This window comes from Protopterus annectens, chromosome 2.part0 (genome assembly GCF_019279795.1).
Source record: "Protopterus annectens isolate FY-2018-M chromosome 2.part0, PAN1.0, whole genome shotgun sequence".
NCBI lineage: Eukaryota > Metazoa > Chordata > Ceratodontiformes > Protopteridae > Protopterus > Protopterus annectens.
The window spans coordinates 824,190,378-824,205,715 of NC_056728.1; the positions used below are offsets into that span (position 1 = coordinate 824,190,378).

The window sequence follows — 15,338 nt, forward strand, 5'->3', positions numbered from 1 at the left end:
GTGAAAAGTAAGGCTGCTGAATACTGAGCAGCATGTGATACAAATTAACTACTGTGGGAAGTAATGCTGAATACTGTACAGCATGTGATACAAATTAACTAATGTGGGAAGTAATGCTGCTGAATACTGTACAGCATGGCATACAAATTAACTACTGTGGGAAGTAAGGCTGCTGAATACTGTACAGCATGGGATACAAATTAACTACTGTGGGAAGTAATGGTGCTGAATTCTGTACAGCATGGGATACAAAGTAACTACTGTGAGAAGTAATGCTGCTGAATACTGTACAGCATGGAATACAAATTAACTAGTGTGGGACGTAATGCTGCTGAATACTGTACAGCATGGGATACAAATTAACTTCTGTGGGAAGTAATGCAGCTGAATACTGTACAGCATGTGATACAAATTAACTACTCTGAGAAGTAATGCTGCTGAATACTGTACAGCATGAGATACAAATTAACTTATGTGGGAAGTAATGCAGCTGAATACTGTACACCATGGGATACAAATTAACTACTCTGAGAAATAATGCTGCTGAATACTGTACAGCATGGGATACAAATTAACTACTGTGGGAAGTAATGGTGCTGAATACTGTACAGCATGGGATACAAATTAACTACTATGAGAAGTAATGCTGCTGAATACTGTACAGCATGGGATACAAATTAACTACTGTGGGAAGTAATGTTGCTGAATACTGTACAGCATGTGATATAAATTAACTACTGTGAGAAGTAATGCTGCTGAATACTGTACAGCATGGGATACAAATTAAGTACTGTGAAAAGTAAGGCTGCTGAATACTGAGCAGCATGTGATACAAATTAACTACTGTGGGAAGTAATGCTGCTGAATACTGTACAGCATGTGATACAAATTAACTACTGTGGGAAGTAATGCTGCTGAATACTGTACAGCATGTGATATAAATTAACTACTGTGAGAAGTAAGGCTGCTGAATACTGTACAGCATGGGATACAAATTAAGTACTGTGAAAAGTAAGGCTGCTGAATGCTGTACAGCATGTGATACAAATTAACTACTCTGAGAAGTAATGCTGCTGAATACTGTACAGCATGAGATACAAATTAACTTCTGTGGGAAGTAATGCAGCTGAATACTGTACAGCATGGGATACAAATTAACTACTCTGAGAAATAATGCTGCTGAATACTGTACAGCATGGGATACAAATTAACTACTGTGGGAAGTAATGGTGCTGAATACTGTACAGCATGGGATACAAATTAACTACTATGAGAAGTAATGCTGTTGAATACTGTACAGCATGGGATACAAATTAACTACTGTGGGGAGTAATGTTGCTGAATACTGTACAGCATGTGATATAAATTAACTACTGTGAGAAGTAAGGCTGCTGAATACTGTACAGCATGGGATACAAATTAAGTACTGTGAAAAGTAAGGCTGCTGAATACTGAGCAGCATGTGATACAAATTAACTACTGTGGGAAGTAATGCTGCTGAATACTGTACAGCATGTGATACAAATTAACTACTGTGGGAAGTAATGCTGCTGAATACTGTACAGCATGGGATACAAATTAACTACTGTGGCTACTTAGTAAGGCATGCTATATTATAATTACCTGCTGTACTGAATACTGCCACATAATATAGTCAGAGGCAATAGTGCTGCTTGTCATTTCAAAGCACTGGAACAGCTAGTATGTCATCAGGTGCCTTTATGCACTACTGAAGAACACCCAAGTGTCATTCTGTGATCCTGTGGACTGCAACATTTCATGTCTATGAATCCTGGTAGGCCCCTGTGGCATACCAAATATAGTGCCCAAGATGCAGTTAAATATCTGCACACACACTCAAATACACACACACACACACACACACACACACACACACACACACACACACACACACACACACACACACTTTCAAATATGCATAGTCATGCAGACACACACACACACACACACACACACACACACACACACACACGCATTCAAATATGCACACTCATGCAGACACACACACACACACACACACACACACACACACACACACACACACACACACAGTCTTTAATGTTTGTATTTTTGTATATTATGTTTTACCTTTTTAGAGTGTTAGTTTAGGATGTAATGTCAGCAGCTTCACACTAAAGTTCTGTGCTAAGAACAGGAAATGAAACCAGTATTACACAACAGATCATAATTTAAAAGAAGGTACTCACACGCCTAGCTTGTTACATGTTACAAGTACTCTAATTCCGAATTTCAGCTTTTTTGTGACAATCACGATTGCAAGGCATTATATTGTACAATGATCTGCAGTGGCTACATGTGTTTTTGCAGGTGAATCCAAGTTCAATAGAAACATTGATGCAGAAAGAGTGCAGTTCATTCTTTTCCAGAAGACAGAAGGATTTAGCCTATTATGCAGTCGGTTCAGCGAACATCATACTGAGCAGTTTCAATTAACTTAGTAAATATTTCATTCTGCAACAGGCAGATATTAACATATTGCTTTTGTTATGAGAATAGTCTGGTAAAACATCAGATTCTTAGTAGCTGTACATTTCAAGACTAAAGGCTTTCCAAGTTGAAGTGTCTATCTTAAATACACTGGCCAGTTTCAGTTGCTCTGTAAAAGAGAAATTCTTCTTGATAGCTTTGGCAAAATCATTTCTGTTTTCTTTGTTTTATGATGCAGACAAACTGTATTTAGGCATATCTAAAAAAAGATAACAGTATTGAGTAAATGCATGTTGAAAGGCTAAAATGTTTTGGTACAAGGTACCTCTTAGTACAGTACAGGAAATGGTACAACTGCATGTCAAATGGGTTTCCTGCTATAATCCATTTTTATGCAGACATATAAATAAATAAACATTTCTTACAGCAAGAATTTTTGCAAGTGTAGAGCCATCTGTGAACAGCAAGATGAGGTAGGAGCTAGGGGAGGGAATATAGCTGCCAGCTGCCTTCACTGTACTGCACAGGGTTAAGAGTGATTTGCTGATCCTGGTCAGTTTCTTAATAACTTTGATAAATGTATTCAAGAATTTCACATTAGGAGCAAAGATCAAAAGGTGAAATTCTTAAATCAATTTCTTAAAATCTTAAAATCATTAACAAATACTTGTAATTACCGATCCCAGCATAATTTATCGTAGTACATGGTGCTTTTGCTTCCTGATGTATCACAGTTTACAGAGAGGAGGACAGAGAGAAAAGAAAACATAGCACTGTGAAATATGTCATGACTTTGAAACCATTAATGCACTTAATGCTAACAGACAGTAAACAAAAGGGAAGTACATGCCTGATAAACCAGCAGATTTACTTATCATGCACTACCATTGTTTTTGGTGTTGCAGAGGTGTCTTACAGCTATTAAAGCTAGCATAATGCTTCTGACACTGTTCATCATGAGACCCTATAATAGCTGTCAAGATGGATGGCATTTAGAAACACATAATACATCATACATTGTGCAATCCTGCCTCTAGCAGAACTGTTTGGTGCATTATGAGGGAGCAATTTAAACACCATTGTATGCTACAGTGGTAAAAAGGCTCTAGCATATAGTGCTACAACAATCTTGCTGGAGAAAGCCACATGGAAATACAATAGTCTGAGGGCAAGATGAGGGCTGATCAGCCATGTGCATTTTCACAGAGCCTTTGTCAGGATTGCAATAGTGCCACAGAACAATTACAATACAAGCTCTACTGGACTGTTTCGGGAATAAAGTGATAAAAATGTACACTGTCTTTTGATATTGTACACCCACTGATGGCTATGGCAAGAGTGGGGGTGTTAGTTTGTATGTTTATATGTAGTATGTACATAGGGGCATCCCTGAAGCTGTCTCAGTATTTGTGCGTATGCATACATGTATATGTGTGTGCATGTATGTGTGTGTGTGTGTGTGTGTGTGTGTGTGTGTGTGTGTGTGTGTGTATGTTGTCACATCTTGTGTGTGTGTGTGTGTGTGTGTGTGTGTGTGTGTGTGTGTGTGTGCATTTGTAGATAGATGCCTGTGTAACAGCATTGCATGAGCTGGTAGGGACGACACAAACATGGTTACTTCTAACTGTGCTCTGTCTAGTTCAAAGACACACTAATGATGCTTTTTTTTCTTAATAAGGCTCTTGCATGCCTCTATATCTCTTTTATCACTGTATTGCTATTCCAGTTCACCAGTTAAACCCTAAAGTTGATAATTTCTCTGAATCCTAACCTGTGTGTGTATGTGGGGGGGGGGGGTGGAGGAGTTATATGTGCTACTAGACAAGGAAGTTTGATTAGAGCAGAGCTGCATAAAGGCATGAAGGGATGCAAATGGTAAATAAACTACCATACACCCAGTCCCTACACAAGCATCTTCTGCATTTTTCAGGTGTGTTTTCCATACTATAAAAAATACTTTTCATACTTATAACGCAAATAGCAAAGCAAATCAAATAGTCCATTACCCTATTGGTAGACAAAGATTGAATGCTCGACTTTCAGTTGCCTGAGGTTCTGCTCACCAATAACTGAAGTTCCTCCATAGAAGACAACTGCCAGTGAGTTCTGCTGGCAGTGATGCCCATTTTTTTTTATTGATTTACCCACTTTCCCCACCTCCCACACTCATTGTTTACATCCAAGGACAACTCCCCTCTTTTGACTACACCCCCATTAGGGAGAATATCAATGAGTGTCCTCCCATCTGGGATGGGCACACCCATTCCCTTTCCTGCCACAATGCCACACCTAAGGCGCTATAAGAACCCAGGTCATATTGGCTAGAGTCAGGGCTTTATCTCTTTATGCCACTTGTGCAGCCTGCAGTGAGGCCTTTTTGGGGAATTTCCCCTTTCTTTGAGTTGGTGCAACCATGGAATTGGTATATATAGGTTTGTGGGTATGGTAGCATGGGGGAGGGGACTTGTCCCCTACATGATGGGGTGCAGGAAGGTTTGCTCCATGCAAAAAAAAATGCTTGGAAAAGCAATTTTCAGCAGTTTTTTTTCCCCTGAAAGCTGGAGATTCTGATCTTCAGTGTATTCACTTTTGTCCATTCATAGTGGAAGCCATATAGTCTACATACAGATAAAACAAAACACACCAACAAAACATCTTAAATCAGCTTTTTAACCATTTCCCATTCTTATCCCCCAGACTCTTAACAGCTTCATCTTCTTCCATTATTCACTCATTATACAGAATTTCATCATATTTCACTTTCCAGATTTGCCATAAACACAAAACATCAGTTTATCTAGTTTTCTTATGTGTTGTTTTACATTGTCATAACTATATGTAATAATATCTGATGTGAGTGTTCCAAACTTATTGAATTTTAATTACTTTCCATGTTATCTCAAAACTTTCTACTGTATCTATATTCCAAAAGAAAATTATACTGTATAGTTTTCTTCCCACTGCAACCATTCACACAATACTTTATTTAATTTCCTTATATTTCACTTCAGACTTTAAGAGAAGTTTCTTAAGTGACCTCCGTAAAAAATCTAGCAAATTGATTTCATGCTGTTTATTCTCATATCTCCTTATAGCTTCTGTGATCCTTACACATATATTTCACACCCTGGTGCCAAATAAAACATTTCCAAATTATTATTATTATTTTTATATCACATTTTTTTTCCTGTCACAACCCATTTCTTCTAGTTTTAGTTTCCAAGTTGATGACTACCTGATATATCCATACATTAGAAATCTTTTATCATATTTTTTCATCCTTGGATTCTCTGTAACAGTCATGTATTTTTAAAATGTCAAATAAAGGGTAGCCAGGCACTAAGAGTGGTATAAATAGAAATTCAAACATGGAGCTCCAGCTGTAGTAAAAAATTAGGTTTTAATGAATGATTTAGGACTTTCATCCTATAACTCCTTGGACTTTGTCAGAATAATGAAATCAAACTACGACCACCAATTTATATACCTTGACATAATGTACAAATTAAAAATTAAAAATCAGTCAATAAATACTTAAAGAAACAGCATATTACAAATCATATCCCCATATCTCTATACAGTAGAAAACATGCATGTGTGTTGTATAATTTATTAAAAATGTTTAATACTAAATGTATGAATTTATGAATGTAAATTTTTCCGAAAAATCTAAACTTATTACAATTAAAATAACATTGGGGAATTAGTTAAAGCCGGTAGCATTAAAAATGAACTAAAAAGTACTACAATATGTTTACTATATAAAACAAGCTGAAAAAAAAACTTTCAAACAAATAGTTGAATAAAAAAGAATGATAGGGAAATTATTTAAAAATCATAATTTAGCAGCTTTGCATTTTAAAATTGGATTCATAGAAGCATAGTCATTCAGGCCAGGGTACATGAAAGTGTTAACCTAAATTGCCACACCAGTTCTTTATATTGCAAAATGTTTTCCCAACTCCCACCTCTGTACATTAAAGAAACAAAATATATGAGCACACACACAGCATTAAAACTAAGAACGCTAATAGTGCATTATACAAGCACACATTATCAAAAACTTCCCATGCTGAATTATTGTTCCTTATTTTGGAACAGGTAGATATGGACCCCAGAATTTGTAGAATTGTAAAACTCTGGGGGAATCCATCTGTTCCTCCAGCTTTCCTCTCCTTTGTTTTGTACATGGCTTTCCTTATCTCATCCCTTGTCACCTCTGCATTCATTTTGTGTCTTTCTTCAGCCTCCAATATTGTTTCCCAGTTTCATTTTGAGGATTCTGTCCCTCACTGATGTTTGTAAATCTCCTGTAGTATTTCTTGAATCTTTCCCCTTTTTAGCTTCAGTTACAGAATTAGACAACATAATCTCATTTAAAAGAAAACATCTCACTGATACCCCCAGCTGCACATGCAACACATATCCACAGCCTCCTTAATCTAGCAAAACTGTTTCACATGGCAAATATACTTGTGTACATGCTATACTGTTATACCATATGAGTTATCCCGAATCATTATTATCCTACGCCACACATCTATACAACTATCTTAACGCACTTTCTCTTCTGTCACTTTCTACTTTTAATACTACCATTAAATACATACCACCTATAATCTACATATTTTCACCACCTACCTATAACAGTCTAACTGTATCTATTCTACCTTTCAGTTTAACTCTAATTCTACCTTCCCACTACACTTGCCTTTCACTTTTCCTACTCCCCCCCCCAAAAAAAGAAATTGAGCTGTATTGTTAAATATTTCTAGCTGTATAATTTTTCTACATGCTAATGTTCCATTGTTACTGTTTTGTGCCTTTTTACAACATATGTGCTGTTTAGATAGTTTTTTATATTATTTCACTTGCTTTATAAGTAATTGTTTCCTTACAAATTCATGTAATGATTTTCATGTAACTTGGAGCTTTTCTCCTCGGGCCTGCACTGAAAATGAGTCTCAAGCCCAGTGGACTATTCTGGTCAACAAATGTCAATAAATAAATATTCTCCATCTCCTCCCCTTATCCTCTGTACCCCTCTGTCAATCTGCCTGTTTTGTCTTGTATTTCATGAATAGTTGTTTCCTTTGTGCCTCCCACAATATTCACCAGTAGCCCCTCCAGTACCATTGTTGAATTTCTTATTTTATATTATACAATGATTCCCCATTAATATTTGCCCGGACTTTTTCCGTTAGTATAACTCTTTTTTTACAGCAACGGAGAATGCAAGATCTCCGTTGCTTTTTACACACTGTCTTGCTATGTTAAATGAGTTTAACATAGCGAGACAGCTTTAAAAAAAGTAACAGAGATCTTCCTATCTCCGTTGTTTTTTTTAAAGGTGTCTTGCTATGTTAAATGGGTTTAACATAGTGAGACAGCTTTAAAAAGACCAACGGAGATTCTCCGTTGCTTTTTTTAAAGCTGTCTCGCTATGTTAAACTCCTTTAACATAGCGAGACAGTTTGTAAAAAGCAACAGAGATCTTGCTTTCTACATTGCTTCCACCCACAGCTCTGATGTACTGCATAAGCATACGCATGCGCAGTACATCAGAACTGCCGCAGAATACCAGACAGCTGCGGAAGGGCAGCAAGGAGGCATTATACAATGCCATTATTTAAGAAAAGTAATTATTTTTTTTCTTAAATAATGTCATTGTATAATAGCAATAACCCACTTCTGGGTGTGGGTAATGCTGGATTTACCCACTGTTGTCTTTGTTTGGCCACTCAGGCTTTACCCTCCTGACCAAACCACACCAACCGTGGGTAAATCCAGCATTACCCACACCCAGACGTGGGTTATTGCTATAATAATTTTACTCTCCAGTTCCATTCTTATTGCCTTTTCACTGTTTTGTAGTTCTTCCTTTCTACTTTCCTTTCTTCCAGCCTCCTTCTGTACCATAACTAGCTCTCTCTCTTCAACTCCTCAATCACCCTTCCTTCTTCTCTCTCCTTCTGCACTCACCAGTTTTTCCCTGAAAGTGACCTTGATCCCATCCCACCAGTGTTCTTTAAGTATGTCCCCGTCTTTCATATTATCCTACATTGACTCCTTTTATTAGAATTGCAGTACTTCTTTGTCCTCTGTGTCCTTCTATTTATAGTTAGCACACCTCCACCACTTTCTCATTGTTTTCTGATGTTTGCCATATTGATCACTGCTACAGTGGTCTTAGGTATATGGATTATATTCTGCCAAGGATATAATAGCCGTCCAGCTTCCAAAACTTCAGGGTACCTTCCATGAACCCAAAATGTCAAGTAATTCAAGCTGAGTTGACTAAATGACAAGTTTGGGTGTGAAGGCCTTCAGGGCTTTCCTGCCTCCTAACAGTGCACCACTCTTATGCTTTCAAGGATCGATAGTTGGATTGTGGTTTCCTTTGCTGGGAAGATAAATTCCCTTGGGGGAACTTCCATTTTCTTACATTTATGTTTTTTTACTTTCCTTTTCAGGAAAGTTATTTTAAAGTTAGGAGTGTTGCATTTTGTTGTATTGCAATTGTCTGCTTTATTGTGCCTGTTAAATTGAATGTTATTGTTGTTTTCACTCTTTACAAAGCTCTTTTGTTAGTTTCACTGTTTGTTAAATACTTACTGGCATTTTTCACTCTTTTTAAGCTATCTGTTCTGATTGTTCTGGTTTTCCCACCAAGCAGTGCTTAAATAACTGATCTATTAACTGTTTAAAACATTCTTTAGAGCCTCCTTGCTGATTTTATGCTGTTTAAATATTTTATAGTGCCTCACTGCTATTTTTCTGCTGTTTTAAACATTCTCTAGTGTTTCCCACTGAAATTATGGTATCTAGTTGCTGGAGCATAGTCCTGATACAGGCTTGCTGCTACTGGAACTGTTTGTAGTTATTTGTTCTGAGCACATTTTCCAGGCCATCCTGGCTTGGAAGGTGTTTATCTGCAGTTTTATGAGAGCATTGTGCTGATTGGGACCTGCCTGGTAAAAGGAGGCTGGTTTAGGGCATGGAATAAGCATCCTCATTGGTCTTTTTGAATCTTTTTAAAGTTTTCTTCAAGTTTTTAGCTTCTGGCATTTAGGCCCTGCATTTGAGCAGGTTTCTGCTTGTTTGTGTGTTGCACAGCACCATGTACTACTGGACAGTTGTGCGTCAAAGCCAGACAGATAGATTCAACAAATTTTCCCTAAAACCCAGGCAGAAATATCCATCCACTGAGGTCCTCTGTGATTGATTCTGAATAGCCACCCCTAGTGACAACAGTCTTCAACCTAGCATTGTGAACAGTTGGACTACCCTTGTTTCTCCTGCCAACCAAGTTGACTTGGGTCTCTTGAGACAGTGTAGCAATTCCGTCATGTAGACAGGCAACCACCTATTAATAACAAACTCTAGTACAGAGTGTGAGAGATGTATTTATACCAAGAATCTAGAATCCATGCTCTCTCTCACTCAAAACAGTAACACAGAGAAGGATGTCAACTCACCCACCACTGCATATGCTCATAGTATCACTACTCATACACATAGTATGCGTCAAACACGTAAATCTACATACTTAGAGGCTCTCTCGAAAAGCTTACTGAAACACCAGAGACCTCCAAAACACAAGACTGCTACAACTAACACGGTCCTTACAGCACCCATGACACATAGCAACACCAGTGTCTCACCCACCAAGCCAGTAAGGCATAACACTCAAAAAACAAACTTTCTCGTCATTTGAGACTCAGTAGTGAGGCACATGGATGTCCCACTCACTAGGCTGGAGAAGGAGAAAGTCACAGTCAACTGCCTGTCCAGTGCCAGGATTCATAAGTTCATAGGTTCATAGGTTGGTACTAGGCTATCGGCCCTAGGGCCTATACAAACCTAGCCATAACAATTCCCTGGCTATTTCTTTCCACAATATTTACTTCCCTGGACCCCTGTCTAGCAGGGCTAATGACATGATCCCCAGGGTGAATTTCCTATCTCCCATCCAATCATCAAGGTTCCTTTTGAAGAGGGCCAAAGAGGCGCTCTGCTTGACATGTATGGGCAGTCTATTCCAGAGTCTGAGGAGTCTCTGGGTCAGGAACCTATCCCTCCAGCATGTTTTTTTTATTGTGATGACAAGGTTTAGATCCCTGGAGTGTGTGGCTCTGAGGGATTAGGATTTCTTTAAGTGTAGCATGTCCAACAACTCTGGGTTTGACAGAGTATAGCTGGAGTTTTTTTTAGATGGTCAGCATAGGGCATCTGCTTTAGGCCTGTGATTCTTTTAGTGAGGTATTTCTGTGGCCTTTCCAGTTGTTGCAGAAGTCTTGAGAGGTAAATACCAAATGGGTGCTGTATTCTATAATGGGTCTAATGAGGGATGAGTACATTGGGACAATGACCTCCTTTTTTCTGGATGAAAAGCCCTTAGTGATGAGGTGTGCCACATAGAAGGATTTCCTGACTGTTGTGGTAATGTGGTTATTGAAGGTGAGACCACTGTCCACCAGTGTTCCTAAGTCTCTTATCACACTTTTGGTGTTTACTGTACTGCCACCTATGTGGTAAATCATGGGTACATTTCTTCCCCCAAAGGGTATAACTATACATTTCTTGGCATTGAGCAAGAGCCCATGGCTCTGGCACCAAACATCTATTTCTGTAAGGCCATTTTGTAGAATATCCACATCATTTGGGGATTCAATAATGGCTCCCAGTTTGCAGTCATCTGCAAACTTTGTTAGCCAGAGTCCCTTAGTATTGGCCTGTACTTAGAGAAGTAAATGCCAAACAAGAGCAATTCCAGGACTGAACCCTGAGGTACTCCATTTGTCACTTTTCTGGAGCTGGATTTGGAGTCGGCTACTTTTACAATGTGGGTTCTGTCAGTAAGCCAGTTGGCAACCCATCGAGTGATGTAGGGATTACTGCCCAGCTTAGTAAGTTTATCTATGATTCCAGAGTGGGGGATGGTGTTGAAGGCCTTGGCAAGGTCCAGATAGGCTGTGTGGATCGCCTTACCCTCGTCCACAGCTCTGGAGACTGATTCAAAGAAATCAATCAGGTTCAGGAGACAAGATCGGCCCTTCATGAACCTAAAGTGGGTGGGGTCCAGTGTTTGAAGGTTGTCATTGTCTTTGTTTATAAGTTCCATAGGTTCATAGGTTCATAGGTTGGTACTAGGCTATCAGCCCTAGGGCCTATACAAGCCTAGCCATAACAATTCCCTGGCTATTTCTTCCCACACTATTTACTTCCCTGGACCCCTGGCACTCTGCTTGACATGTATGGGCAATCTATTCCAGAGTCTGGGGAGTCTCTGGGTCAGGAACCTATCCCTCCAGCATGTTTTGTTTATTGTGATGACAAGGTTTAGATCCCTGGAGCGTGTGGCTCTGACGGATTGGGATTTCTTTAAGTGTAGCATGTCCAACAGCTCTGGGTTTGACATGGCCTTGTATGTTAAGCAAAGATCGCCTCTGAGTAGACGATATGTGACAGAGTATAGCTGGAGTTTTTTAAGGCGGTCAGCGTAGGGCATCCGCTTTAGGCCTGTGATTCTTTTAGTGAGGTATTTCTGTGGCCTTTCCAGTTGTTGCAGATGTCTTGAGACATACATACCAAACGGGGCATTGTATTCTATAATGGGTCTAATGAGGGATGAGTACAGTGGGACAATGACCTCCTTTTTTCTGGATGAAAAGCCCTTAGTGATGAGGTGTGCCACATAGAAGGATTTTCTGACTGTTGTGGCGATGTGGTTATCGAAGGTGAGACCACTGTCCACCTGTTTCCCTAAGTCTCTTATCAAACTTTCTGTGTTTAGTGTACTGCCACCTATATGGTAATTCACGGATACATGTTTTTTCCCAAAGGGGATAACTATACATTTCTTGGCATTGAGCTTGAGACCATGGCTCTGGCACCAAGCATCTGTTTCTGTAAGACCCTTTTGTAGAGCATCCACATCATTTGGGGATTCAATAATGGCTCCCAGTTTGCAGTCATCTGCAAACTTTGTTATCCAGAGTCCCTTAGTGTTGGCCTGTACTTCAGAGAAGTAGATGCAAAACAAGACCGGTCCCAGGACTGAACCCTGAGGTACTCCACTTGTCACTTGTCTGGAGGTGGATTTGGAGTCGGCTACTTTTACAGTGTGGGTTCTATCAGTAAGCCAGTTAGCAACCCATTGGGTGACGTAGGGATTAATGCCCAGCTTAGTAAGTTTATCTATGATTCCAGAGTGGGGGATGGTGTCAAAGGCCTTGGCAAGGTCTAGATAAGCTGTGTGGACCACCTTACCCTTGTCCATGATAATACGTTCCATGGCCTTGCAGATCAGGCTCGTCAGACTGATGGGGTGGTAGTTCCCAGGATACAAGGTGGATCCCTCCTTGTGGAGTGGGATAACTGTAGCAGTGCACCACTCAGTGGTCACGAAGCCTGAGGTGAGGCTATGATTAAACATGACACTTAGGTGAGGTGCCAGTTCATTTTGTAGTTCATGTAGAACACAGCCTGGGATGTCGTCTGGTCCCATGAATACTGTTTTCTTAGCTTTGGAGAGTGCTTTTTTTACTGTGGTGTTGTTATTTCGGACTTTGGCAATCTTCGGTATTTGAGATGCTGGGCCTTTGGGGGGGGGGTGAGGTTTGTGTTGTTGGCATCTGGATTGATAAAGGATATTGGAAGTAATATCCTATTTAATGCCATTTTTAATGCCATTCTCAGAGCAGAGAGCAGCATTTTTATTTAGATGATTGACTATAGCTATAGCTATTGTGGTTGGTTGTCTTTGATTTCTTTTTCAATTTTTTTTTTAGACTAGTTTTAGAGGATTTATTTTATGAGACAGCTTCTTATCTTGGCTTGGAACTGAAGTTCTTTTACATTCTTCTTCTTTTTCCTTTTTTTTTTTTTTTTTTTTTGTTTTTTTTTTTGTTGTAGATTGGCTTTTTTTTTTTTGGAGGGAGCATCTTGGTTCTGCTTTTTTCTTGAGTGCATCTTGGTTCTATTTGGGATGGCATGTGCTTTAGCTGTGCAGTTGCTGTGCTTTACAGTTAGTGTAGTGTCGTAGGTGTCATGAACTTCATTTTCCAGTTCATGGAGGAGTTTGGCTTTTTTAAGCTTTATGGAGGTTTCCTTACTGGGGGTGGGGGGGGGGTGGGGGAGGGATGTGGATATCAAGGGTGATTAGCTTATAGTCAGACCTGACCAACAAGGAGGTGACCATAGGTGTGGAGCATCGATTTCCCATGTTGGTAATGACTAGGTCTAGGATATTGGAGCCCCAGGTGGGACTATGGATTAGTTGATTCAGGGCATTGGAATTTATGAATTCCAAGAACCATTGGGCAAAGGTGTTGGTACACGGGTAGTTTTCCCAGTTAATGGCAGGGTAGTTGAAATCACCCAGTATTACGGTGTTTGGCTGTATTTTCTAGTATGTTTAGAAAGGTGTAGTGAGAATCTTGGGGCATGGTGGGGGATCTGTAGCAATCACAGTTTGGATTGTAGTCTTACCTAGTATTAGTTGCACCTGGAGAATTTCAGACACATTGTGTTGGGCAACTAGCCTGGTGGTGTGAATATCCGTGGTGAATATGGACACTCCTCCACCTTTAGTGTTTCGTCCTGGTTTGGTGGCCGAAAAGTGTGGTAAGAGTTGTAGCCTGGTATTGCAGGGGTGCTCTCTGGAGCCTTGAACCAGGTCTCAGTTACTGCACAGATATCGATGTTCTCCATTTTCAGGAGTGCTTTGAGAGAGTGCATTTTGAGGTTTAGACTTCTAGCATTGAGTAGCATTACCTTCAGATTTTGCATGCTTGTACCTGTTAAGGTGGTGGTTTTGTCCTTTGAACTTTGCCTAAAAAAGGCAATATAGGGGTGGCAAGAGCCTTAGCCAGTAACCTGAATCCCAGGGGCGACAGGTGCAGACCATCTCTGGCAAAGCATAGTGGTCTGTTGATCATGTCGTCCCAGGCAGACAGATACTGGATCCCCTTTGAATAACATCAGAAGCTTAGCCAATTGTTGAAGTCAATCATTTTGTCCTTATAATGTGGTATCATTCTGGGTGAAGGCAGGATGCTACTCAGGACTAGGGTCATACCTGCCTAGGCCACATGATCTGAGAGCTCTTCCATGTCTCTCTTCATGTAGTCCAGGGAGGTACATCTCAAGTCATTTACTCCAACATGGACAATAGCAGAGTCATATTTGTACTTACCACCAAGAAAATCATCACACAAGCAATATGCAGACAATGAGAGCCAGTGAGCCCTGAAACATTCCAATGTGTGCTTTAAATCAAGCCAACATGTCCAGTTCAGTACAATTCAGTACAAGAATGCTTTCTTTATTCAGACAAACAAGAAGGTATAAGCGCGTTCATTCCAAAAATAAAAGCAGGAACTTCATCAGATGCAAGGAAATTAAGGAAGTAAACTGTTTTAAACAGAAAATCTTACATGACATCACTTCCTGGATTAGTGAAAACCACTCCCAAATCTGAAACAGACTTCTGGAACAGAAGTCTGAAACACTACACTTAAATGTTTCAGCACAAAACAGTATAAATATCAAAATATAAAAATATATAAAAATACATATAAAAACTGATTGTGCAAATGTCAACACCCTAAACTATGTATTATAAAGACAAGAATAAATATGTAAATATGTGTATATATAAAAATGCTTTTAAGATGCTTTTGAAAAAATATATATGTATATAAAAACATATAAGTAAAATATGCATACAGTTAAAAATCCATTAGGAACAAATGAATACATTTCATGTACATATACATATAACAGGTATGAAGGCCATTAAAAAAAACAAAACATTTTTGTACCATATCAATATCTAAAGGGAATCTTTCACCTCTCAAGAGCCC

General features: G+C 39.3%; 1 protein-coding gene across 1 annotated transcript in view; it reads right to left on the reverse strand.

The window, feature by feature from the left end:
* Positions 1-2,140: 2,140 nt before the first annotated feature.
* Positions 2,141-15,338, reverse strand: part of CARM1 (coactivator associated arginine methyltransferase 1) — a 1,187,823-nt gene continuing 1,174,625 nt past the window's right edge. Inside the window, exon 13 of the mRNA XM_044061097.1 lies at positions 2,141-2,728. Within this exon, the coding sequence (XP_043917032.1) occupies positions 2,719-2,728 (10 nt within the window). The 3' untranslated portion in view covers positions 2,141-2,718. The remainder of the gene's footprint in view (positions 2,729-15,338) is intronic.